Source organism: Neomonachus schauinslandi, chromosome 3 (assembly GCF_002201575.2).
Source record: "Neomonachus schauinslandi chromosome 3, ASM220157v2, whole genome shotgun sequence".
NCBI classification, from domain to species: domain Eukaryota; kingdom Metazoa; phylum Chordata; class Mammalia; order Carnivora; family Phocidae; genus Neomonachus; species Neomonachus schauinslandi.
This window is the reverse complement of record NC_058405.1, coordinates 163,360,873-163,387,644: the sequence shown is the minus strand read 5'-3', so window position 1 is coordinate 163,387,644 and position 26,772 is coordinate 163,360,873. Positions and strand designations below refer to the sequence as shown.

Below are 26,772 nucleotides of genomic sequence, written 5' to 3'. Positions count from 1 at the left end.
CCTGACCACAGCTGCCCAGGCCTGCTGGTTTGGTGAGGGGCCCAGAGGGGAGCGCCCCAAATCCTCACGTCCCAGGTCCTTGGCCCGGGGCCTTACCTCCCTGCTGGTCGAGGGCTTTTCTGGGCCCCTCTGTGTGGGGCCTCTGGCCCTCAAGACCTCAGGCTCTTTGCACCCTGTGTGGGACCTGCTTGGGCTGGGTCCTCCATGGAGAAGTGGCGGGGGGGCCGCTAACCTGGTGCCACAGGACCAGAGGGGGGGATGAGGGAAGGCTCACCGGTGTGGGATGGGGTTTTCTGGCAGGGAAGAGAGAGGAAACAGGTGTTATTCTCTGGATAAGCGGCAGAAACAACTGCAGAACCTCCCTCACAGGTCTCTCACCTCAGTCTTCAGGGAGAACACAGAAGGCATGCTCTTCCTCCAGGAGCTCCTCTGAGGGTCCAACGAAGGAATGAGGAGGCCCAGCCTTGCAGGCTGCAAGGCCTGGGATATTCTGAGAGGTGGAAATTCAGAAGCAAGCAGTGCCTCTGCCTCTCAGTCCTCAGGCTTCTCAGGGAGCGAGAGTTACAGTTCCTGTGAAGCCCGCGGTGGACGGGAGGAGTCTCCGAGGCCCCACGCAGGTAGCGTTTCCTAGCCTGACCATCACCTCATCTCACACCCAGTCTCCTGGTGGGCTGGGGCGGGGGCGGGGTGGGGGGGAGAGAAACACTTCCCCAGGAATTTGTTTAGCTCAGCCTGGGATTAGAGACAGAAGCCTGTAAGAACTGGAATGGAGTCATCTTTCCATTTCTTCTTCAGGCTCCCCTCCCTCCCCCATCGCTACCACCAACGTTGCAGAGACAAGGGCACCTCAGCATCCAGATGGGTCCTGTTTCCCTCAAGGATGGGCCTGTTCCAACTTCATTTCACTCCCTCCCCTGAAGATTGTATAAACATTTCCAGAAGGATGCAGATATGGAAAAAGAAAAAAAAAAAGACCTTATGTAAACACTAGATGGCTAGGGATCAGGAGATACTATTAGTTTATTAGGGCTTTAAAAATCCCCAAAAGCTCAACTAAAGGAAAGTAAAAATTTGCTTTCATTTTAACCTTTGTTATTGCTGCTAAGGTCAGTAATATGATAGAAGCAGGCATCTCAGGAGACACATGATATCATAAAGATCACAGAGGGGCAGAGAGGGAAATTGCAGCAATTTGACTGTGGTGACCTGACTGGTCAGTGAGGAGTGGGAAGAAAGTGGGGGTGGGGGTGAGGGGCCTGGTGGGGGGGAGCTGTCTTTTCTATAAACTAAGGAAAGCCGAAAAGTGATATGGATCAGACAGTGCTCCGCCCCCCCCACCGCCCCATGCCTGAAAGGGTCTTACTCTGCTCCCCAGCTTCTTCTCCACACTTTTCCCACTGCTTTGAGTTCCTAGGGGTGCAGCAAACTCTTTCCCACAGTGGGGATCTCTCAATGCTGTTCCTTCAATTTGGAAAGCATCTCCCAGGCACTTGGCTGAGCCAGCTCCTCCTTATCTCTTCAGGTTTTAGCTTAAATATTACCTCCTCAGAGAGGCCTTCCCTGGTCAACCATTTAGTGGGAGTAACCTTAGTAATTCTTTTTAAAAGGAATTTTAAAGAGCTATATTGTAGTAGATTTCAGATTCATTAGGTTTCATTATGGTAAGTGTTGTTGACTATAAAAGACCATTGTATTTAATTACAGCAAATCCTGTAACATCAGTAACAAAGAGACGTGTTTTGCAAATACAAACTCACGTAACACAAATATTACACTTTTACTGTCTAGTAATTTTCCATCAGAGCTACCTGTTTACTGCCTTACCACATTTATGTAACCAATCCTTATTTTATGTGTTTGGCTATTTGCTCTCAGTCCCCTTCACTGGAGTGTAAGCTCCAAGAGTTTACAGAATCAGGAAGTGCTCAAAAACATTTCCTGAGTAAATGATTGAGCCAAATTTTCTTTCCGGGGGGAACAGAACCCCAGATGGGGGCAAATTTGGTTGTTGACTCCTATTCATGTGTGTATGTGTGGGAAGTTCATAATAAAGCTTCTCCTTCCTCCTCCCTTGGGAACTTGTACTACCTAGAAGTGAACGGCCTCCTTTAGCTTTCCTGGGCCAAAGTCTAGTTTTTTTCGAATCCAAAAACCCGCAGGTGAAAAGATCCCTATTGGTTTTGGGAGGCCAGGCTACTTTTCCTTTCTCCTAGACCAGAGGTTCTTAAACTTGAAAGTATACCAGAAGCCCCTAGAAAGCTGGTTAAAACACAGAGCCCTAGGCCCTCCTCCCAGAGTTTTTGATTCAGTAGATCTGGAGCAGAGCCCAAGAATGTACACCTCTGACAAGTTCCCAAGTGATGCTAATCCACTGGTCCAGGGACCACACATTGAGAAGCACGGCCACAGACCTTAGAATCACCACAGATATTGACAAGCAAATGTTTGCACAGGAAGGAAGCAGCGAAGAGTCAAAAGTTGCAGGGCATTGGCGATGTCTTGTGAGGAAGAGGTTTTACAGGGATGACAGTCTCAGAAATCTACCCGGCAAGTCTTTGAGTTAAAGCAGCCCACCTGGCCAGGTAGCCCAACCCCCATCCCCATCATATTTTCATTTTATAAAAAGCCAGCCAGCCAATCAACCTACTAACTCCATAAGAAGGGTTAAGAAACACTGTCCCAGGAGAACGACTAACCATCCTGGTTTGGCTGGGATTGAGGGGTTTCCAGGGATTTTCAGAGCTAACACTCAAAGTCTTGGGCAAACTGGGATGACTTGGTCACCCTAAACCCAAGTCTCTTTGTCTCCACCAAAAAACATGCAGAAAATATCTCTGGTATAATGTTTATTTAAATAGCAATCTTAAAAAGGCTTTATACAAATCATATAAACACAGTTTGACCTTGTTGTTTATTTTTTACATTGAGGAATCACAGTAAAAGCTCTCAAGTTCCCGTGATCTGGCTCAGCCAGCAAATGGTCGAATATCTTTAACTGCAAACCCTGGAAAAGTTAACCTTCTGTGTGACCGTTTAACTTTTCTCCTTGTTTTCTTGCATTCATGCTCATTCCTCGGACCCTCATCCCTGTTGACTCCCCATCCCCACCGGAGAGAGAAAGCAAGCCTGTGGCCCTGTTGACTGCCTAGTCCGGGAGAGCGTGGAGGTAATGTGTCATTCAATACAAGGCAAAATAGATCAATACTGTGAGTTGGGTTTCCCAAAGGGAATGACTCAAGGAGACGGGTCAGCTAGGCTACCTGCAGATAGAGACAACAAATGCACCAGGGTGCCCCCTGGCCGAGTTAGAACCAGGCCCCACTATCTTTCTGTCTTACAATAGACCGGTCTCCAGTGTTGGTGAGGTATCTACACGTAGCCCTGGGTGGCCTGCTTTTCTGTAGCAGGGCCCACCCAGGGCTTCAAACCAGCCAATGGTGAGTATGGATGGAGGACTGTCATGGGGATGCAGGTTGGCTTGTGCGTAACTTAGAGGTGAACTGCAGGCTGAAGACAGGGCTGGTCTTGGGTGGGGGGCACTGTATAAGGACCCACAGAGCGTGAGAGGGCCCGGACCCCCAGGGTAAGCTTTTGAACTTCTCTTCTTCTGCAGGCAACTTCTGGAAATCCCTAGGACTTGCTAGCTTCCTGAACACTGAGCTACGTGGGAAGGCGAAGAGGAGGGTGGGCTAATTAAAAACTTGTTTTCGATAAAGCGTTAAGAACTTGCTTCTGCTGCATGCCCAGCTTGGGGGGGGTGGGTCCTAAAGCCAAGCCCTTGGGCTTGACAGCTTTACTTTTCACCTCTAACTACCCCTGTGCCAACGAGTGCCGAGATCAGCAGTTATACTCGGGGGCCCTAGGTCAAAGTCACAACAACATCACGGAGTCCCACATGACCATTCACATACACAGTAGATACAGAGAACTCAAAGGCTTGCAAAGACACACACACATATGAATAAATAGCTGTTGGTTTGGACTTGCCCTCTCCGCATACAAAACACTGTGACATTACCATTTGAACTAGCATTTCCATAAGTTAACATTGAAAGGAACCAGCCAGTCCCATTCACCCTTTTCCTTTCACCTGGGTAGGAGACAAATGAAATTGTGGGTGACCATAGCAGCAAAAATGGTCTGACAGTTTACCACTGATAAGCAATGGGCTGGGCATACTGGTTGGGTTTCAAATGTATTTCCAGCACACAGGCAATCTTTAGGCATTACTACAATATCAAGATTTGGATCTTGACGTGGACAATCTTATCCTTCACACAGTTTGATGCCTCCCGTCCTGGAGTAGTTGAGAGTCATCTAGGGCCATGCCTACCTCTCCGGCAGCAGGGCTCAATCCGTTAATAGGATCAGCGGTGAGCTAGGGGAACTGGCAGTGGAGTCACGGGGGTTTGGGAAGAAGGAATGCCTTACTTTTATGATATTCACTGATTTCTACATAGAGGGAAAATACAGTTTTTCTTCATTGTTTCAAGGCACTTAATAAAAAACACATAAATTGTGTGTGTGTATGTGTATGTGTGTGTGTGTGTGTGTAAGAACATAGATCTCTCTGGGGTTGAAGCAGTGTTGTTAGTGTTTTGGTCTATAGTACTTGCACACTTCTGGTTAAAATCAGCTCGCAAACATCCTACCTGACTCTCCTGAAATGCTGAGGTGGGGGCTCTTACCCCAAGGAAAACTCAATGTTTACTAGCCTATCAAAGAGACTACTTCATCAAAATGTCTCTGTAGAGTCTGCTTAGCCTTTGCCATGACACAATCACAGAAGTTGGACTTCTTTTTCCCTCTCCACTGTTCTCCTTTTCATCCAGTGGTCACCAGTTACATCTCACCGGTGGAGAAAACATACTAACAGCCAGTCTTTGCACCCTCCCTCCATCTCTGAAGATATCCAACAATGCTACGTCTTGGGGAGTAGACACCTGATGAATGTGTGTGTGTGCATGTGTATGTGTGTGTGTATGTATATGTTTTAGAAGAACCAGGAGGAGGCAAAAGAAAAAGCAAATCCACCACCAGAGGCCCCACGCAGTGGCCTCACAGCCACAAATTCTGGGTCTAGATTTAATGAATGGCTCCTAGTCACGAAGCATGTTAAGGCTTGTCCGCTTCTAACATGGAGGTGCTTCTATGGATTTTGACGTGTCAAGTTTCCTTTCTGGTTTTAAATCACATATAAGAAAGAGCTATTCATCCTGACCCAAAAATGGCAATTTTCCCCTGGATAAAAAAAGTTAAAGGCAACAACATCCTACTTAAATGCTAGGACTGGAAACGGCAGCTTGTAGGATTGGCTGGAAGGACCTACACCACAGCAAATCCCGGGAGTCATAAGACGATCAGAGGACAGGATAAGTCGGACGGTTTTTTTTTGTTTTTGTTTTTTTCTAAAAGATGAAAAGTCTGAAAAGACCTTTTGCTTTTCAAGTGTTGATTAGAATAAGAGAGCAGAGTACCACTGACCACTACTCTGCTTCCATCCTGGAAAAGTCATTCTTCTCTTCTGCCTCTTGGAGTTGCTCACAGACCAAAGAAATAAAATATATAATAATAACAAACTCACAAACAAAATAGAACTGTGACCCCAAAGAGATGAGCTCCCGTCTTAGTCCCAGCAATGACTCAGCTGCACCACTCCCAGGTGGGTCCTAGCCCCCTGTGCGGCCGCAATCTCCCCACCTCCCTCGACTCGTCTGTCCATTCTGTCCACACCTTCGGTATTCTGGATCGGTTTGATTGAGATTATGGCATTCAATTTCCAAAGGGAAAAAAAAAATGTAATCTCCACTAGCCCCTCTTGCTGGAATGAAACGTCAGATGTGATTTGGATGCAATCTGTCATGCTTCGGAGCAGCACTTCTGGTGGTTCATCTTGACCTTGTGCTTGAGGCCGTCGTAGAGCTCAAAGTTGTAGTTCTCCAGGGTGGTGCAGCTGCGGGAGCTCAGCCCCGAGTAGGAGCAGGTACAGTAGAGCAGAAGCCCCGCACACGTGGCCCCCAGGAGGACGCCCAGGGAGCTCATGGCGATAATGGTGATGAGGATGGGATCCAGTGTGTAGAGCCAGCTCTTTTCTTTGTCGGCCGAAGGGGCCCCAGACCCTGAGGTTGGGGAAGAAGAGTTGCTCCAGTCCACCTCGTACTCATCTGTGACATAAAGCACATGAGAGATTGTGGGCGCTGCCCCTTTCAAGGTGAAGTAACTGAGCCTCCCCAGCCCGGTTGACAGGGTCTCCAGAGCACCGGGACGATCGGGGGGACTCTGGAACTATGCTGGCTGGAGTCCAAGCCCACCCTCATCACATCCTGGCTGTGTAACTTTGGGCATGTTATTTAACCCCTCTTTGCCTCAGTCCCCTCCTCTATAAACCAGGGGTACTCTTATGTATCCCTCACTGGGTTGCTAGGAGAATTAAATGAATTAATATTTGTAAAGTTCTTGGTGTCCAGCACATACCTAGTATGGTCTAAGTATTTGATATTTAAATAATTTAATTCCTACTAGGGAAGTTCGGATTTTGACAGAAGCTTCGGGGTGCCTTTGGAGCACTGGGGTGGTCCTGTGTTCTGGGCACGCTTCTTTCTTTGCCCCCTCATCCCCCACTTCCATTTGCTTCAAGTTAAACCAAAGGACAGGCTGAGACTATTTTTTACATGACAAGTTTCCCAATGTAGCATCCCTGGCCGTCCGAGCTGCAGACTTTTTTCCGAGCCACCACACCTCACTTGACATACATCTTACCTAACTGTTATGGGTTGAATTACATCCCCCAAGGCTCATATGTTGTAGTTCTAACCCCTAGTACCTCAGAATGTGACCTTATTTGGAGATAGGTCTTTATAGAAATAATCAACTTAACATGAGCTCATTAGGGTGGACCCTAATCCAATATGGATGGTGTCCATATTAAAAGGGAAAATTTGGAGACAGACACAGATGGGAGATTGCCTTGAAAACACGGAGATAACCATCTATAAGCCTCATGGTCCTCAGAAGGAACCAACCCTGCTGACACCTTATCTGGGACTTCTAGCCTCCAGAAAGGTGAGAAAATACATTTCTGTTGTTTATGACGCCCAGTTTGTGGTACTTTGTTATGGCAGCCCTAGCAGACTAATATACTCAGGTTTCCATAATGTGGCCAACGCATGACCACATCCACAGCTCATTTTGTGGGATTTCCTAATAATCCCATGAAGAAGACAGGGTGCTATTATAGTTTTTTTTTTTTTTTTTAATAGATGAAGAAACTCAGGTTTTTCTTAAAAGAAATTAGGTGGCTAGGTAACTCCCTCAAGGTCCTGGAATTAGCAAGCAGTGAAACTAGGAATAGGACTCAGGCTTTCTGCATCCTCACGCCCTGCTCTCTCTATGCCTCATAGAGCTTCAGCTGCTTGACCTACAGCAGCCTCTCCCTGTTCCCCAGTTCCCCAGCTTTGTCCATAAAAGGAGTGCTAGATGGGGTTTTGCGGGAGAGTCTGCATTGAGTTAACAAGGTGCTGTTTGGGTTAGTCACTCTGTTTCTATAACTGCACTTGAAGTGTTTGATTAAGGTCAGGTTAAAAGCAGCTGTTCTATAAACTGCTCTTCTTAAATGCATCAATCTTGGTCTAAAGTTGTTCTTTGAGGGAAACCTTGGTGATCTGTTTGGAGATCAGTTCTGGCACTCAGAGAAGCCCAGAGAGACCCGTACTGCCCTGAGTCAAGGGGAGAAATTATATCTACATGTTTGCTCGGTGGCCCTCCAGTCAGGGCTCTTGCTTCAGCCCCCTGAAGTATGTGTATTTGAAGTGGGAGAATAGAGCTTCTAATAAGTATGAAAATACAAGATGGGCATTGTAGAAAGGAAACCTAAATCTTGCAGTGGGCCCCAACTTGGAGTCTTGGATAGTGTGAGAAAGGCTCCCCTCAAGCCAGGGAACAGGAAACCACAGAAAGCCTAGGAGAATATTCACATTTATACTCATTTTCTCAAGTCCTTTTTTGGGAAGAGGTCAATGGGTTCAAGCAGCGACACATATAGGGGAACCTGGCTTTTACTTCTAAAGGGTTTATCCAGATTTGAAGTCCATCAATGTCAAAAGTTGCCTTACGTAGGGGACCTGTTTCAGATTAGGCAGAGGGAACTCAATAAACTTTCTAAATTTCTAAATTTGACCTTGACAAAGCAATTGATGGTTTCATCATTCCTCTCTGGATTCTTTTCACTTATATTTCTGACTGGTAGTTCTAAATCCTGGCCTTCCAATACCCTGGGCATTACTTTTGTTGACGTCTTTATAACCAAACTTGAATTTCATAATTATCTGCTAAATCATACCAATACTCACCATCAATTTCATCTTCATAGCCTTCTCTCCCATGTATTTCTGGGATGTCCACTATAATGAAAAAGAAAACAAACAAATCAAGTTATAACGAGTTCTATCGCCATGGCTAACAGGCAGAGACACAACCTTCCTCAGAGTGACTCCCTGGTACAGTAGGCAGCTAAAGAATCACATCTGCTTCTAGATCATTTAGTACGTACATTACTGGATTCTTTCCCCTTCAAACGATTTGTCTTTATTTCTAACAGCAACCAGAAGAAAAGAAACAAAAAAGGTTTTTCGCGCCAAGAAAATCGTCACTTGTGTTGTTGTAATGACTGTAGTTCATTGCCAATATAGGTTTGCATTTATCCAAGGCAACCTGGATGGCATGCCCATCATCAGTTGCCATTACTGTGATGTTTATATAGTATAACTGACCCTCCTCATATGCATGCATCTAAGCAGACATATACTACGAGGGTCTTTCTCCTGGATTTCAAATAAATGTATGGCAATTTAACAAAGTCACACTTCATCATCTTATGTTTTAATGTAGAAGTAGGACTGCAAAGAATGTCACAATGCCTGACCACCTCCACATATCTGTGCTAATCTCTCTCGTCTTTCCTCCTCAGTCTACTTTTCCTACTGGCTTTCTTTATGGCTTAGAATAGGTCAAACACGGGCATCCAATCTGACTAGCCCAGGCTTGAATAGAGCTAAGTTAATTTACTGTGAATTTTCTCCAGTGTTATCGCTGTCTATCTTTTCTTTTTTTATGATAATTTTTGGGGGGAGGTGGGAAAGACAGTCTCTCTATTCACTATGCTGTCCATCTTACAGAAATCAGAGCCAATGAAAATTACCTGTCTAAAATGGTAAAACATCAAAGAAGAGAATCAAAACATGGTGATTTATCATTTCTTTCTTTCTCACAAGTTAATTATGCCTGCCCTGGCCGTCAGCTCAGGATGGCACCAGCGAGCATATGGGCCCTTTAGGAGTTTTACTGAACCCCAAGTCAGGTGAACAACCTTGAGGTCAGCACTATAAATTGATACCTAAAAACCTAGGCTTAAGCCAAGCCCAAATTCCAGACAGCTAAAACTATCAAACAAGAGGAAAAAAAAAAAAAAGAAAGAACTTCAGACCGGCCTGAACTTTTCCCTCATCAGCACATCTCAGAGAAGATCTACTTGACCATGACCCGAACTGAGGATTGATCTATCACTGCCACGCTCGAAATTCAGTCTTTTCCTGGAGGCTGTGTTTTTAATCATGTTAGATAGAAGTCTTCCTCATTCCTGACCAAAGTGCTAAAGCACATTCTGATCCCCCTGGTCACCAGCAAGGGATGCAACAAAACAACTTGCCAAGACCCCCACTTGAAAGGATCAATGCCATGTGGCACTGATTTGCCATAAATCCAGCCTGTTTCTGGCATGTTTATAGCCCAGCAACTGGCACCTGCAGGTCACGCCAGCTTCCCCACCTCAATGCCCATTCCTGCATTATTCTCCAGACCCCTACGATGCAGGCTGTTTCCTTGAAATGAAGATGTGAATATGAATCAACAAGAGGCAGGTGGTGTCCGTCATAGGGATCAAACCGAGCTTGTGAAAGTCAACCTGGAGACTTTTTTTTAACCGTATGAAACAAACAAACATGGACGAAAACCATCACATTTCCAACAATTAATTGTTTTCACAGGATGCTCATAAGCCTTAACACCTTCACGGTTAAAAGATGCAGAACACTGGATAAGAATATGGGAATCTGCCTAGCACAAAAACTGTGGGGCTCTTGCCAGTGACTTTTGGGCCAAATCCTGTTCTTGCTTTTAGGGATTTGGTTTCTGCCAAGGATGTGACAGATTCTTGGAGGCTAGAATGACATTTTGCTCCATCTCATACCCTCAGGGAAGAACTCTTAGGACACTATTGATCACGGCTAGAAAGGGGTGTATGTGGCATTGATCTTGAAGGATAAAGGGTAAAAGGATGGTAATGAGTATGAGAACATTTTGCCCCAGGAGATCACGGCCTCTTGTCTCTGGAGATAGAGGACTGGATGAGATGACCTCGCAAGAACCAGTCCATTTCTAAGGTTCTCTGAAATTGATTGCCCAGATGTGGCTGAGATTTCTGCACCTGGAGAATGAAAGGCTACTCAAGGTGAAGAAGAACACTGTAGAGGCTTGACTTGGCTTTTTGTATAATCACTGCTCCCAGGAGTTTAGGTGAGTGGGAAGGGGTCGACAAAAGGATAAGTTAATCAACATTTTCAAAAGCGCATCTGTTCACCAAGCCTTAAAGAAAGAATGGCACACTGGGGAAAACCCAAATAAAGGGAACATTTGTACAAAAAGCAATTTACTTTGATAGCAATTTTCTCTAGTCCCCTTGCTAATATTCTTGATATCTGTGTTTGATTAAGAGCTTTTTTTTCTTAAAAGCCCCTTTGCCCTTCATGGGCCACTTTCCTTTTCTGTTAAACCCAATAGGTAAACCTGAGCCTGTTTCCTCAGGATGTTGGCAGGAAAGGAGTGTGGCTCTCCCGCCAGGTCCCTGTAGTTCTAGCTAGAAAAGGCAAGGGTAGAGAGGAGGGAGAAATGGTGAGCTCAAGACACAGAGGGGAGGCAGCACCGCCCTGATAGCAAAAGAGCAAAAGCATGTAGGGACCAGGGACTCGGAATTGAACTGAATTGTTCTTTTTTGTAAAGGACAAACTTGGAGAGGACCTTTTAGGACTCCGGTTCAGTGGGTGGGTATATCTGTGAGTGGGAGATGGACGAGGGAGAGTGGAATGGGCCATACCTATAGGATAACACAGATCAGGAACAGATCTTACCACCCACACAACTTCCACTTTCAACCTTTGTGCTCCCATGACCTGATTTCCTCTGGGACCCTGTGTAGACTCAATCTCAGGCCAGTTTGACTCCAAAGCCTGAATTCTGACTCTCAGTACTGTGTTAGGGCCAGAGGAGGCCTCCCACCCCCAAGCAGCGAGTTCTTTGGATATAGACAGGACACCACAATTACCACCATATCATCACTAACCTCTTCTAACAGGCTAGTAATGGATCCTAGTTGACTGGATATACACTCTCTGGCTGTTTGCCTGCGTCACCAGCTCACCACTTTGATGGGAACTCAGGAGGATTTCTCATGAATGCGAAAATCTGATTTGAAATTTGAGGCTCATGTTTTCTGTGATAGGCGTTACTCAGAGGGGGGAAGGCTGATTTACCTTGTTCTTCCAAGGGCCGTCTTCATTAACCAACCAATCAACCAACCATCACTTATAAAGGGGATTTACAAGGTGCCCGGGAACCACACTGAGGACTTTGAAAAATGAAGATGTATGGGATCAGGTATCTACAATCAAGGCCCTTCACCATGGTTGGGAAGCAAAGACCCGTCCATGCCAAAACAGCAGAAAAGAAAGCGGGGCATTGTAGAGGGGACTCCAAGTGCTGCTGGTGTCCAGGGTGGGGATTGGACACATGAGGCTGGGCCGCTGCCAGGAAGGGAAACATGCGAGTGGGGAGGAGGATGCTTTGGAACCGAGGCTGCTGAGAGGTAGGGGTTGGGGAGTTCTAGCTCCTTTATCTATGGAAAGGAATGGTTCCAAACATAGCACCTGAGTCTTTTCACTCACATACTGATCCCTTGGTGTTGGCTTGAATTCACTTCTACCTGATCCATTAAGGAATTCAAAGACATTGCCATGCCTGGCTACAGATCTTCCACCTGGATTTCCCTTTGCGAGAGTCAGGTCTCTGCTCCTCCCCCCGACTAGCTGCTGTGAGCCAGCAGGGTGAAAGGCAGAAGTGAACTCATTCAGGACTGGAAAGGACTTTCATAGAGTTCAAGTCATCAAGTGAGCAGAGGGGCCACCACTTAAAAAACAAACAACACAATTCAACAAAATCTGGTCGTTTTCATATTGTGATAGAAGCCTTGGCTGCAAAGTCCCGTTTCCCCAGGAACCCCTCCCCTTAGCACCATCAAGAGGTGGGTTAGGTACACAGTGAAGAGGGATTCAAGTTCTTACCCATCCCCTCTAGTCCTGATTTTTCAGGGCAAGAGGCCTGTAGGGGCTAGTTACGAAAACATTCACTCACTGTTCCAAACTCCCTCCACACTAGAAGAGTCACAGACTGTCAAGTGTCCTTATCAGTAAACTGCAACACTATGGCACGAAAGTTGAAAGGCCATACCCGTTTACAAACCAAACCTACTCTAAGGAGATGTGTTTTTCCCTGTGGGGTCTGGAACGCTGCCTGGTCAGACCACACATGCTATGCAGGGGAAACACCCCCAACACTCCAACCTGCAGCCGGGAAATTCCCCACTGAGCATGCTTTAGGCCGCAAACAGGAATGCTCTCTCTCAGTCTTTCCTTCCCATTCTCTCCTTCCCCGCCTTGTGTACGCACGCGCACATGCACACACGCTTTATCTTCCGCTGTCCCTCATTTTCTTCCATTTTTTTCCCCCCAGCTTACATGAAGATTCTTTGGGGTTAGACTGCTTTTCTGCAGGTACTCTTAGAAAACTTTCCACCTTCACTTTCCCAACTTCTGCTAGGCTGTGGTCTCCTGTGAGTGTACTGGCATTGACGTTGTTCTGTTTACTTTCTGCATTGTAAAAGGAGCTCTGCAAGATTGCTCGGGGAGTGAGAAGCCTGCCCCAAACCACTGGCTATTTTTAGATAAATTATTTAGGACAGCCCATTCCTGGGTCACTTGAATGTAGATCATTGCAGGATAACTAACATACTTTTCTATGAAGAGCCCCTTCCATGCCAACTCGGAGCGGTGGATTAAGTGGCCTGGTTGCTGTGTATCTGAGGGGAAGCAGCATGGGCTATGGAGGAGCACTACACTGGGAACAGGCTGCCTACTTCTCGTCTGAGTTTGGCGATCCACCCCAGGTGTGAGAGCCTGGGTGAGACCCCCTGAGTCTCAGTTTGCTCCTCTGCCAAGTAACCACTGGCGTTCTTCCCTGCTCTAGAATTCTGTGTCTTACAGGAAGAAAATGAGAAGGGTCAGAGGGCCTTTCAGATGAGGACTCCCTCAAGAAGCTGCTGGTTGAGGCAGACAAGGTGACTCCCACAGAAAAGGGCCCCACACTACTCATTGCCTCAGTCTTCCTCCCAGGTCTGTCTTCTCCTGGGTCGTTGCTCCCTGAAGGCAGCCATCTTAAGGTGTGTGTGGAAAGAGAAGACCACGAAAAGGACAGGTAAAGGGGAAGCCACGAGGTCCCCTGTTTTTGATACTTGCTCATTTGCCTTAGAAACCAGCCCTGCTAACTGGCAATCAAGGAAGTAAGAGGGTAAATTATGCCCCAAGTGTTAAGCCTCCACCTCAACTGATAAAACCAGCCTGATAACATGGCCACTTAACCCACCAAACTGCAACCGGCCTTTAAAGCAAGGATTGAAGAGTCTCTTACACACAGGGGATCATCGAAATCATTCATTTTCACAGGTACAGGTGTCAACACTTCTAAAGAGGAAGAAATTGAGGAAGGAGGGTCGAAAAATGCAGTAAGTCATTGAACAGATCAGTGGTGAGGTGCGTAAGCCACATTCTCGACACCTTGTTTGGGGCTGTGATTTATGTGGGATAAGCTCTTTGGCTACTTAGAACCCTTGCGGAATTTGATTCCAAGTTCTTGAAACCCCTGAGCCAGCTAAATCACTGGACTGTTCAGACGGGAGTAGTCTTCAGAAAATTCTCTCAGCCATTTTGTTTTGATCCCAGCAGGAGATATAACACCGAGAGTGAAACAAATGAGAAATAATGAAGGACTAGGAGATATTTCTTGGCCTTTCGAAGTGTTTAGTTCAGTTTAACATTTAGTATTGGCTGAAGCTCCCCCTGCCCGACCACACTTAATTTCCCTAATTCAGTTTGTTCATCCCCAGTTGTTACAAGGAGCCAAGAGTTCAGATGTTGATGAAAACTTTGCCAAAGCTCCTCCATTAGGGAGTCAGGGTACTTGAGAGCCATTTATCCCTTGCTGGGTTTGGCTTCAGTTTAGAAACACCATCAGAAGATCCTTTATCATGGGTTTTTATCTCTTGGGCTGATAGCCAAATATATGCAAAGTCATGGAAAAAATATCTTTTGGAGTTTTCAAATGGTTTCAAGCTGGAAAACATGGGGGCCTTGGTTTGAGATATCTGGAGTCTGAACTTGAATTTAGCCATTATTTTTTATTATTTTTAGTTGAATAACTAGGAGAAAACACTAAAAAGGCCTGGAAATACCAACTGCAAATGAGAAGGCTTTGAAATGACCTAATAATATTTTCAAGTGTGGAGGCGGATGAGCAGCTGAGGCCAGAATGGCTCCATTGAGCCCCAACAATGGCATGAAAATAAGAAAAATGCAGCCAGAGAAATATTTTGCTGTAAAGATGGGATTCACAATTGTGCAGGCTGGAAAAACCCCGCTACAGTGATGGAGGAAAATTCTGGAATCTGTCCTCCACCCTAAGTCTTGGAAAAATCAGAGACATTCTTCATGACTATAAGTAGATATGTCAACAAGAAATAGGCTGTTCTTTTGTTGGCTACCTTCTTAGAGTAGGAAGGTGAGGAAACTATAAAATTTCAGGGTAGAGGGGTCTCTCCCCAATCTTATTTTTTCCTGAGATAAAAGTCTTACATTTTCACATTTCAGAGAGCTCCCCCGGTGGGCTTTGACATTTCTCCTCTCCTCCAATCCTGATGCCCAGGAAAGGTGCATACCGGGAACAGCACTCAGGTGGCATAGTTCCCTATGACCTGGGTGAGCGAAAGGATGGAGTTGAAGAAACAAAACTGCGTTCACTCCCCATGTGACCTAAGATGTCTTCTTAAAGCTTCCCCTCATATTTCATAAGTCCCTGAAGAAAACACCCTATGCATCTCACCAAGGGAGTTTGTTATACTTAAAAGCTGGGCTCTTCTTCAGAACATAAGAATCGACAACTCTGTGAGATGTTAAGGGCTCCATAAAGGTGCCTCTCTCTACCCATTCAGGAGGTGATTTCCCCCAGAAGCCTGCTGGTGACCAAGGACTGTAATTATCACATAAGAGAATAATTTAGTCTCCAGTAAGAATGCAACTCCTTGGAGGAAAGTAACCAACTGAGCTTTGAGGGAATCTGCCCCACACTTTTCTGGGAAAGGGTTGGTGATGGCGTGACAATGACAGAGGAGAGGGGGAGGGGGGCCCCCAGGAGAGGGGGATGATGCCGAAAGGGGAGTCTGGAGGTTGAAGACGAGCAACATCTGGCACAAAGGCAGACGGGCGGAGACAGTTCCTGCTCGGGGAAAGAGGAGGGGATGGTGGCCCTATGAGGAGTTGCAAAGCCAGACAGCCATGACAGTGTGGTGGGCCTGGACTTCCCATGAACACTATTCCTGAGCTTACCCGCTTGGTCTACAGTTGGCCGAGGCTGATGAGGTTCCCTGGTCGGGGGGCTGCTTTTACAACCCACGTCAGCCCCTGTCTAGGTCCTGATGCTGCTCTCCGCATCTCAGTGCTTGCTGTCAGAACTGCCCACGCGGAGCAATGGGGAGTCCACACGGGCCCCTGAGGTCCTCATACCCCCTCTCCCAGCCCCTGGGTGGCAGTTAGGAAACACAAAGGGACAAAATGGTTCTTTAACAGTCTGCTGAAATGCAGCCTCAATAACTGGCGGGCTGGCTGAGAATAGGACGTTGGTCAAGGCCCCCTCTGGCTCAAAGCTTTCTCTGCACTCCCATCATCACTGGAGCCGGCTGCTCTCTAGCAAGTCAGAGAACTCCAGTCCAGGCGTCGTGTTAATGAGTCCCGCTACCTGACAAAGAAAGCGTGATTGCTGAAAGCCAAGACATGGTATACTATCATTCCAGTTCTGGCTCGGAGCCGTGCTTAGGGGGTATGTTGGTTAATGATCTTTAAAGAGTTCAATTTTGCACAATTAGAAGACAAAACAAGGCGTGTGTGTGTGTGTGTGTGTGCGTGTTTGCAGTGACATATCTCTAGCTCATCCATACCTCACGCTCATGCTGCTCTCTCTCCTGAGCCACCCCGAGTTATCTACTTGAACCCCATGCCCAAGAGGCAGAAGTCCTGGATTTTTTGGCAGGTCAGAGAAAAAAGCCCATAAAACCCATATATGACAGTAGACACTGTCCATTATGCTCAGAGTCAAAGTCCTATTATTTAAACCCTTTGTCTTAGCGCATAGTAGAAATCAAGGTGGTGCTCTTGGAAGAAACGGTGTTTTGAACAAACAGGCCCCTTGGCTTCTCTTCTACTTGCCACTCCTTGCTGGAGCCATTTGGGGCCAGCAGCTTGGCCTGCACATATAAACCTCCCACTAGAAAACCACCTCACCCCCCCCGATGGCTTTCCTTGGGTCACATCAGCCCCGAACCTCCTCGGAAGAAAGCTGGACGCCACCTTTTGGCCCGGAGAGCCTGCTCTGCTCAGGCCCAGTGTGGGGGCCTCGGTCCTAAGGCCACACGGATTGGAGACTTTCTGTTGGTTCGTGGGCCTGCTTGTGGCTGCTGGAATATTTTAGTCTGCAGCACAATACTGTGCACTGACCTTAAAGGATGTTTTTTACATGAATTTTTTAGTAGAAAACATAAATAAATAAGAGCAAGGCACAGCACAGTCCCTCTTTGAAGAAACCAAGTGGAACTCATTAATCACGGAGAACAGGGCTCTGCCTACAGAAGCCAGGCATGGAGTTAACTCCTGTGCCACGGCGGCCACAGCTCCAGTGAGCTGCCACATACCGCCAGGCCCACACCCTCCACCAATGGACAGTTTTTGAAAAAGTCCCCACAACTACAATTCCCTGCAGTTAAAACTATCTAAAGTCTCCTCTGGCAAGCACTCCACCCACTTTAGGGAAGAGAGATAGTCACAGAGATTACATGGCCTGTGCAGACGTGGCAGGGGACAGAACCCAGGATGTCCACTAGAGATCCACTATCCTGCACATGGGGACAGATGCACTGTAAAAGGTAAGCCTCAGCCATTTGCAGCATCCCTTAAAGTGAAACTAGGCACACCGTTTGACCCAGAAATTCTGTCGGAGAGAAACGTGCACAAAGAGGCAACCTCAAAGATGTTCATCATGGTATTGTTTATCATAGGGAAAAAAGGGAACTAGACACAACCCAAATGCCCACAAGTAGGGGAGCAGTTAATAAAATACAGTACGTCGACACAGTATGGGATGCTATGCAAGAGCTAAGGAGGATGGGGTAAGTCTGGAGGTGTGGACTGAAGTATTGTCAAGATTTTGTTAAAGGAAAGGGAAGAAGGTTGTCCAACAAAGGAGGAAATGCTGTGAAATCATTTATGCAGAATAAAACCAAACCACGATCCAACCAAACCACACTAACTGGACACAAACATACATGTTTGTCATGGTATAAATCAAAGCCTGGAAAGAGATACCTCAAACTATTTCTCGTGATTACTCTCTTTGGAGAAGAGAGTGAGACTGGTTAGCAATGAAATGGACTTCTGCTTCTTCTGTGTTACTTGCATGTTTCCAGGATGTAGTTGTGTATAACTTGTAAGTTAAAGAGAGAGTGAGAAACCCAGGCAGTTATTATCCTAAAATTTCCCCAGCAACTTCTTTCAGGATCAATAACCACTCTGGTCGTAAGCCTCCAAAACAAGATGTTTCCCTACTCGACACCCAGACTGCTACTAGAATATCCATTGCTGATTTTTCAAACAGCCTCTCCTATTTCTTGGTCCAATGCCCATGGGCCTTTAGGTTTTTTTGGCTCTTGGAGGTCAGTGACAGCAAAGCCCAAGAACAATCACTTTACCCAGAAGAGAGTAGAATGATTCTGGGTCTTCTGCCCACTGGGCTAGGGGCAAGAATGGTTTCTGCTGGTTGCCTGGAAGCGCCTAGATTCTCCACGGTGCCATACTCTGCTAAAGGGGTTTTGTTTTTTGGAAATTTCATCTCTTCAGTGCTTAGGTCTGGGGCCAAACGGAACTCCCCCACATAGCACAAGCGTACTCTGGCTGAGGCATGTGGCCTGACGCCTTTTAAGGGTGCGGGTTTCTGATTAGATCTCACCTCTAGACATACTTCAGTGCAACTGATCTATGTCAGGCTTAATTAAATCCTACACTATTCTTAGCTTTTAATTTATTTATGTAAGGTGATTCTTTTCCCTGCCGATTGTAAGACCATCAGCTGGCATCCCCCTCTCCCCTCCTTCTGCTCTGGCTGGATTTGTTTTGTGTTTTCTTTGGGCCATCATTGAAGTGGATGAAAGGCAAATTACAGCTGTGAGGACCCCAGCGATGTGCACAATTAAAGAGAGAAAATAAGCCGCATCTACAGATCCGCAGTTTGGCTCAGATGGGTAGCCCACGACGCAGACAAATCAAAACTTAAAAATGAAGCTCTTTTCATCAAAGATTACGGAAAGGCCACAGTGTTTCTGCAAAGCAATCGCAAAGTCAGTGAACAGGGGTGAGGAAAATGAACGCAATGCTGCCGCAGACTGGCCAGGCTTGGGTGATCTGGGCTGGGCGGGGGGCGGGAGTGTCTTGCTTCAACAGTGAGAACACACACTTAAACCGTCATAAAGGGCCAGGTAGGAGCCAGAAAAAGACATACTGGGCCTCGACATCTGGTACTTATGATCCATGGAAACACAATGTCTGTAACATTTATGCCACACTGGTAACAGTGCTGTGTTTGACGCCTAAGATTCGAGTCCTAACAGTCTTCTGCCCTTTTGGGGAAGACAGAATACTTCTAGAATAAGCCTTGGGACTAGACCCAAAGCAGGAAGAGCAACGATGAAATGCTCAAAGGGGGTTCCAAAAATGGTAATGCTAATGAAGCGTAAGGGATGGCTAGTTTAATTTAGTCTGGCAAATTTGGTCCTGGAGCTCAGGAAAATGTTGACTGAGCCTGGGTCTTTGCCTGACGTAAGTACTTTTGAGATGCTTTCCGTTTCTCCTTTACTAATGGGAAGAAATGGCTTTAAGGAAAGCCAAGGGTTATTTAGACAAAAAGGGTAATTATGCTTTGTCATTAGAGTAACAAACAACGCTTGGGCATTCTACTCTGTTCTCCTGCAGAGGACAGATCGCAACATTTATACTGAGCCATCTGTACGAACAGAGTTTCCTGTAAGATCTGAAAACCAAAAGCCTGCTTCCTTTCAGCACCACTTGGACAGGTTTACAGATGTAAAAAAAAAAAAAAAAAATACTCCTTCCTGAATCTAGGTTTTGAGGGGAAAAAGCAGGACCCTGCCGGAAAGAGGGTCTTCTGGACATGTCCCTTTCCTTAGGACCTTTAAGGATGGTTCTTCGACCCCTGAGGAAGGCTCCTGGGTTGATAGAATGCTCTTAATACACCCCATGAGTCAGGGGTGGTGGAAAATCCTTCTACGACTTCTTGACCACCATTTAGAAGCATTAAACAGCCAGGAGGTGGTATTTCCTACATTTTCCCCCCAGCCCCCCACTGATAGAAATATTTTATATAACTAATCACTAACTACTCAGAAAGGAGAAGCGAAGAAAAATACATGTCAACACAATCTGGCTTTCTGCATAAGTTTCCCCAAGCCCCTCTCGAAGTTTTTATAGAAAGTTCCTCTTACAAACTGTTCCAGCCTGATGGTTCCAGGTTCATAGTCATCATATAATTATCTTCATTACTTGCTCCAAAATGAAGTCTGGAATATTTTGGAGCCTTGAACATGCGGTAAGTTCCCATTTTGGCTGGAGATCTCCATAAACTGGAGATCAATGTCCCCACGGAAGAAATAATTTGGTAGGCGAGGGGTATGATGTCGCTGCTACCTCTCCAGAGGAAGCTATCTGTCTCCATAGGGCCGAGAACATGATTCAGCTCCACTGGTCCCATTCCCCCTGGGGCCCCTTGACAGGAGAGTCCAATCTCCAGGGATTTGCTGTCAAGAGAAATTTTGTGGAATCACACTGAGCAATTTAGCACTTAGCAACTTTTGCAAAATCCCACACCAATCATAAAAGTTGGCTCAGCTGCTCAAATTGAATAAAACTCCTAACAAGCAGTAATAAAAATAAAAGAAGAAAAAGCTGGCATTCAGCCTCAAGGAGAAAAACCCACCTACCTCCCACAGCAAGGGCCTGCAGCTCAGAAGGCGATATGCAAACTTTGGAAACATCAATTTGTTCAAAGCCTACATTTCAACTTTGTTCTCAGAGGCAAAAGTGAAAAAAAAGCCCAGATGTTTGTATAAAAATATCATCATTTTATTACATTCCACACAATACATTTTCAAATAGTTTCCAATGTCCACAAGTTATTTTGACACACAGGCAACTGAGCAATGCAAGAGATGTCACAGTTATAGGAAGAGGGAATAAGAATAGAATGTAAAAATCTTTAAGTTTTCTTGTTTTGTTGTTGTTCTTTGGTAATTTTCGATTACTTAGGTGTTTGCTTGCCTGCTAGTTTCATTTGAAAGACAGGGTCTTTTTAAAGATGGGGTATCAATGTTGGAAATATTACTGGATTTCCTATCCTATTCTGGCTTTAATCCCAAAAATGTGGGATAAGGGAAAAGACAATTTCACTTTATTTTCAGTGTCCTGTTTTGTCAACGACAATGCTATGATTTTTTTTTTCTTTTTTCTGCCTTCACCAGCAATTAGGGGGATAGCAGTTGTTAGCATAATATCAAGGAAGGGATTTTTTTTTTTTTTTTTTTTACCCCAGAGATAAGGGTTTCCCTCCCGGAGCTGTTGAGATGGAACCTCTACTAAGGCAAAAACATTACCAGCCCAAGTTAGACCTTCAATTCATTCATTCATTCATTTATATTTTAAGAGTTGCTATCACCTCTTTGTCTTCTGAGAAGCAACTCTAAACACATGCATGCATGCATTCACCTGTCCAGTCTACTTTTCTTAGAAGAGAGTGATCCTTCCCCGCCCTCTATGAAATACAGAATTTTGCTTTCTAAAGCTGTGAAGCATGATTTTATAGAAGAGCTGCCCTTTGAGCATAGTACCTGGATAATACTATGAAAGTTGCTGGGCCACAGAGAGAGAGAGAGAGAGAGAGAGAGAGAGAGAGATGTGACATCCCCAGCTGAACTGCATCATGGGATTCACATAGATTTGAGCAGTCCCATATTTTCAACTACGGCATGTACATAAAGATGATGCCACATGGGGCATCAGATAAAGACACAGCAAATGCACAAAGTTGTCGTCATCTTCTTTTAAAGAAGGGAAATCCTCAAGGGTATATAGTAACTCAGACAGTTGCTACACTGGCTGGATTTTCCAGGTGTAATTTCCTGACACCATGCCCCTCCACAGGGTGCCTACAGGGATGTCAATCATTTTGAGGGAATGCCTGGCCCCAAACGCACAACTGGATGTGGACACCTGAGATAAAAAGCCCTTAGTGACTGGCATGGAATTCATCACACGGTATGCTGGGCCCTTGCCCCTCCCCCTCTCCTGGCTTCTTTTTCCATCTTCGGCTGGGGTAGGACACTTGAAATCTCAAGGTAGCTCATGCTCTGGCCTTTCATCTTTTCTTTTCTTGGCAGCACTGCTGTGGTTGAGACAGAGTAGCTCTTTGAAATAGAATAAGAGTGGGAGAGCACCTTTCTTTCAGAAGGATGAAAAAAGCCAGATGTGAAAGTGAGTGCGTGCTGGAGGGATCTGCCAGTATATTCTGAAAGAATGCTAAAAGTCTCTCTCTCCCAAGCAGCCAAAAAAAATTAATATTTTGTTCTCAGAAGGTACCTGGAGGCTCTCAGCCCAGGCAACCATCTTTGGAGAGAATCTTATCCTTCCCCGGTGGATTCCGAGCAGAAGGGTGAGAAATCAACACCCCCAAGGCTGAGCCCCAGTTCGCTGAGCGTCTCATTAAAATACACATTTCCTATCAATGAAATTGACTTCATTATTGAATCTATCCTTTGTGCAATACCATTAGGCAATTTATCTCCAACATCCCTCTCCCTGCGTTGCTTAGAGAAGACACATGGGCAGCAACAGATTTATTTTCATTATATCCTCTCCTGATGCAGCAACATCTGGAAATGCCAGGCCAGCGTATGAGGGTGTATTTGCCAGATGCTACGAATACTTTAAGAGGTAGCATACTGATGCGTGAAAAAAAAATGATTACTTTTTTATATTCTCATAATATTTAAATAAGTCAGGTGGACAGTCTTATGTTTTAGTGGCTATAGATTCAGGCACACATTAACACCACGAAAGGAAAGCAAATGATCCCTTTCCCCCATATTTTACAAATGCTATTACAGTGACCAATAGAATACCAAAGAATATGATTTTTAACCTTCTTCCTCAATGCCATCCCAAATCGGGCACAATAAGTCCCCCAACCCCCCCGAGTGAGGAGACTTTTAAAAGACCACACTTCAGTCCTTCCTTCTCCTCCCTTCTCTCCTCCACCTCCTGCTCCCAACTTAAAACAGGCTACTGCTTTTCCTATGCCAGTCTCAGATTTGTTATTCTTTATGACTTATTCCAAGATTGGACTTAACTGATAAAAGCTAAACATTCATTATGAGCTTCTCTTTTATAAGGCAACATGAGACAGATTTGCTTTAGGGCTGGAAGTCGAGATGGTTCTGCACACACCCGAAGGCTTGCTATCTTGCTACTTCAAAGACTCCAGGAGACATGACAACGGGTCATGTCTGAGTGCGTTGGGGGGACTTTCCTCTTGGGTCAGATGGGTTGGGAATGGGACAGGGAGGGGAGGGGCCACATTTCATCTCATGTGGCCTCTAGATTTTTAGGTACCTGGAGATGATAATGGTAGCCAACAGAAACCCAGCCAGGGCTAGATAAGGCAACAGAAAGCTTCAATCTCTTCCCCAAGTAAACAAAACTAGTACAGTATATTATTTTCTTGTAACATGTTCCCCCGGAGAAGTAACACAAGAATTAAAGGGGGTCCTCTCTGAACACACCCACACACACTACTCCCCACAATGAGTCAGTCTCTCTCTCACACCCACACGCCCCCCCCCCCCCACACAGAGCTATTCACACACAAATGTATACTATGTACAAACACACAGAGCCAGGTTTCCTCTCGAGTCTCCTGGCAGACTGCCCACCGAGAGGAGGTAGGGGATAAGGCAAGGGGAAGAAACAGGGAACCAGTCTCTGAAAGAAAACCAGCTGAGCCTTCAGTTGCGAAGTGCTGAGGGGTGTATCTCTTCTCATATTCCAAGATGCAGCATTAGAGTTGGGGGTGGTTGGTTTGGAATCAACAAAAGGGGGGAAAAAAGGACCCAAGGACAATGGTCAGGATGAATAAAAGCACACAGGGTTTGGGCCGAGAAAGAGAGAGAGAGAGAGAGAGAGAGAGATGTCTGAGAGTTCACACAGAGACTAGGCGAGGAGAAAAAAGTGCAAAATCGAGGCAACGTGTTTGCAGTCTTTCTCGTTTGTTTGGGTGCTGTCCTTTGCTTCGGCCCTCAGCAGTGCGAGCCGCGGTCTTGCTCTAGTTTAATGGTTAGGGTGGGCTCCACCGCCAGAGGGGCCCCGTTGGTGTAGTGGGAGGTTTTGTAGGTGATGGAGTGATCGGTCTTCTTGGCCGCATAGCGGAACTGATGGTAGTGGAGCACCAGGGCCAGGGCGACGGAGACCAGCACCAGCACGGCGCCCCCGGCGGCCATTACGTAATACCAGTAGGCTGGGATGGGCTGCGCGGGCACCGTGTCCACTGTGGGCTCGGTCCCTGGTAGGAGGGTGCCCCCTGGTGGAGAGACACAGAAGAGTGTTGCTAGGCTGAGAGCATGCAGACTGATCAAAAAACTAATTAAACAAAAAAAAAGAAACACATACATGCTTTGGAGTGGATAGGGAAGGGGACAGGGGAACAAGATGGTACTGAGTATTTCACTCGTGCCAAGCACTTTTAAATGATTGATATTATTTCCTACTCACAACCGTATGAGATAGGTACTGTCGGGCCCATTTCACAGATGAAGTTCTAAACAGAGGCTCAGCGAGGTTAAATGAACAGTGGTTATACAGCAAGTAAGTAGGTAAGCATGGGAGTCAACCAAGAGCTGTGTGATTACAAGGCTCTTTTCTTCTTTCTGTTAAACCACAGTTACTCTATCATAGATAGAAGCGTTATTAAGTCACACACATACATACACACATGAATGCACACAAGTAAATGATGCTGAAATGAGTTCCGGGATTCCGTAAGGCTGATTCTCTGAATGGGTGGAAATTTTTGGTCTGGTTGGCCAGCATTCTTAGACAGTGTATTAATTAGGCTGGCTAGACTTAAAGGTGAATTCCACTTTGGTTTGCCAAAGCTTCCATGCCCATCGAAATCAGCCTGGTCTTGTCTAAACAGGTCAGTTATCACTGTCAAGCCATGCCTAACACATCTTCGTTTTTGTTTTTTGTTTTTTTAAATTGGAGAGAGGATCTTAAAACCTGATTGGGAAGACGCTGCAACAAAAAAAATGTGGGCACAAATGACAGTGGGTATGAGAGAGAGAGAGAGAGAGAGAGTGAGTGAGTGAGAGCCAAGGCAGGGAGATCATTCTTAATCACGGAAAAGACAGAGGAGGGAAGAGAAGCTAGCAGAGGATTTTGAAGGCAACCACGTTCACTGGCCAGCCTCTGGTTGCCATGGAGATGATATAGCAGATGTAAGCCCAGGGTAACTCTGGGGAAAGACTGGCTAGAGTCCCACTTGATGCAAAACAGTGCTACAACTTGATTCTCCCAAAGATTTACATCAGATAAGAATCTGGCCCAGAACGGGACTAGGAGCTTTGGAGCTTGCCAAAACCAGACATGATCTTTACTTCTGAAAAATGATGCATGCTTAACCTACGAAAGCTTACATCCCTAGTTGCTTACATCAACTGGTGGTGGCCAGAAAGATGCACCCTCTCTATCCCTGGGATCCCTCCAGGGAGAGCCACGGCTGGGAGGGGCCGATGCCTTCTTCATCCATCCTTGGTCCTACGCTGTGGGTGGATCTCTCTGCTCAAGAGGCAGCCAGGGCGGATTTATATTTCCATGCCTCCCCCACAAGACCTGGAGCCCCTCAAGCAGAAGAACTCGCTCTCCCGTTGATTTCTACCTCAGGGTATGCACAAAGAAGGCGCTCATGACTAAAAGACCTTCTGAGGTGAAGACTCGTATGTGGGGGTCAGTGTTGGCCAAGTCCTCAGCCTGAACACCAGAATGCCTCTCTTTGATTTGGGGATTGGCTGAGGGGTGGGTCAGACCTTCTGATGTTTTCTCAGAAGTGGGAGAAACATGAGAATCTTTTTCTGGGAATATCTTTTGGAGCCTCCCCACCCTCCCAGGCTTTACTCCCTGGCTCCCCCAGTGTGAGGGATCCTCTTCCGCTAAGGTGCAGGATCTGTCGGTGCCTCTTGGGCCCTCAGGAGTGCCGCGGTATTGGAAGAGCTTTGACAGGGATGTGTCACACCGCAGACGTAGCGGCGGCCACATCAACAGCCCCACTCTCCCCTTTCTACCTTGTCTTCTTCACGACCACCTACTCTGTTTTTCTTTATTCCCACATCATTTCTGTCATTTAATAATTTCATTACTGTAGCTGAGGAAGCTCTTTATCTCCCTCCCTCCCCCTCCCTCTCTCTCTTTCTGTCAATCTTTGTGACCATGTTGAAAATTATGCACAAAACAGAGAAAGCAAGGCGCTGAAAACGGCTCCTTGAAATGGCCAGCTTGCGAGCCACAGTGAACTGGTGTCAACTCATTATTCAGGTCACCAAGAGTATCTGCTGCCTGGCAACTGTCCTGCTGTTGGATTTGCACGTGGGCTCAGAAGAAGGCACGAGAAACAGCAAAGTGTGTGGGGACGGGCTGACGTTCCCCGGTGCCAACCCCCTCTCCCTAAAGGGCGTCCTTGGGTTTGCCTCTGATTTCTGATTTCAATTTGGTGCCACAGTGAGAGAGAAGGGAAGGGGATTCGCCCCCAGGGATTAACTCCCCACCTGAACAAAGCACCTGACCAGACCACAGAGGTAGAAGCACACATTTTCGTCGAGTGGAAAAGTCGTAACTGCTCACCTTCCCTCCAAATCACATTGTCTCAGGTTCAAAGGCTTGCTTTCCTTCAGTCAAGATGCTGGTTTTCAGCATTAAATACACCGCCTCCCCCCAAGGCTCAGAGTGCCAGGGCTGGGCCTTAATGCTACTCCTAAAGTGTTTCTTGTGATAGCGACAATGTTGGGGCATGGTGGGGAGGATCTGGGGGCCCACCAGAGGGAGGGGAAATCGTAATGCGTGGATTACATGTTCAGAGTCAGAGCTAGACCTCTGGCCTCAGAGTTCTGCCCTGCTTTGGAAGACACACCCCACATTTGGTAGAAGACCCGCTTCCCCTTTCCTGCCAATGCTCCTCTCC

General features: G+C 46.2%; 1 protein-coding gene across 5 annotated transcripts in view; it reads right to left on the bottom strand.

Moving 5' to 3' along the window:
• Positions 1 to 5,688: 5,688 nt before the first annotated feature.
• Positions 5,689 to 26,772, bottom strand: part of NRP2 (neuropilin 2) — a 111,040-nt gene continuing 89,956 nt past the window's right edge. For 2 of the 5 annotated variants that reach the window (XM_021702747.1, XM_021702748.1), the window contains exons 16-17: positions 8,349 to 8,399; positions 5,689 to 6,164 (exon numbers count right to left, since the gene is read on the bottom strand). In XM_021702747.1, coding sequence (XP_021558422.1) covers positions 5,860 to 6,164; positions 8,349 to 8,399 — 356 coding nt within the window. In that variant the 3' untranslated portion in view covers positions 5,689 to 5,859. Of the gene's footprint in view, positions 6,165 to 8,348; positions 8,400 to 23,706; positions 24,121 to 26,772 lie in introns of those variants that run through there. The other 3 variants (XM_044913705.1, XM_021702749.2, XM_044913704.1) reach the window with 2 other exon arrangements.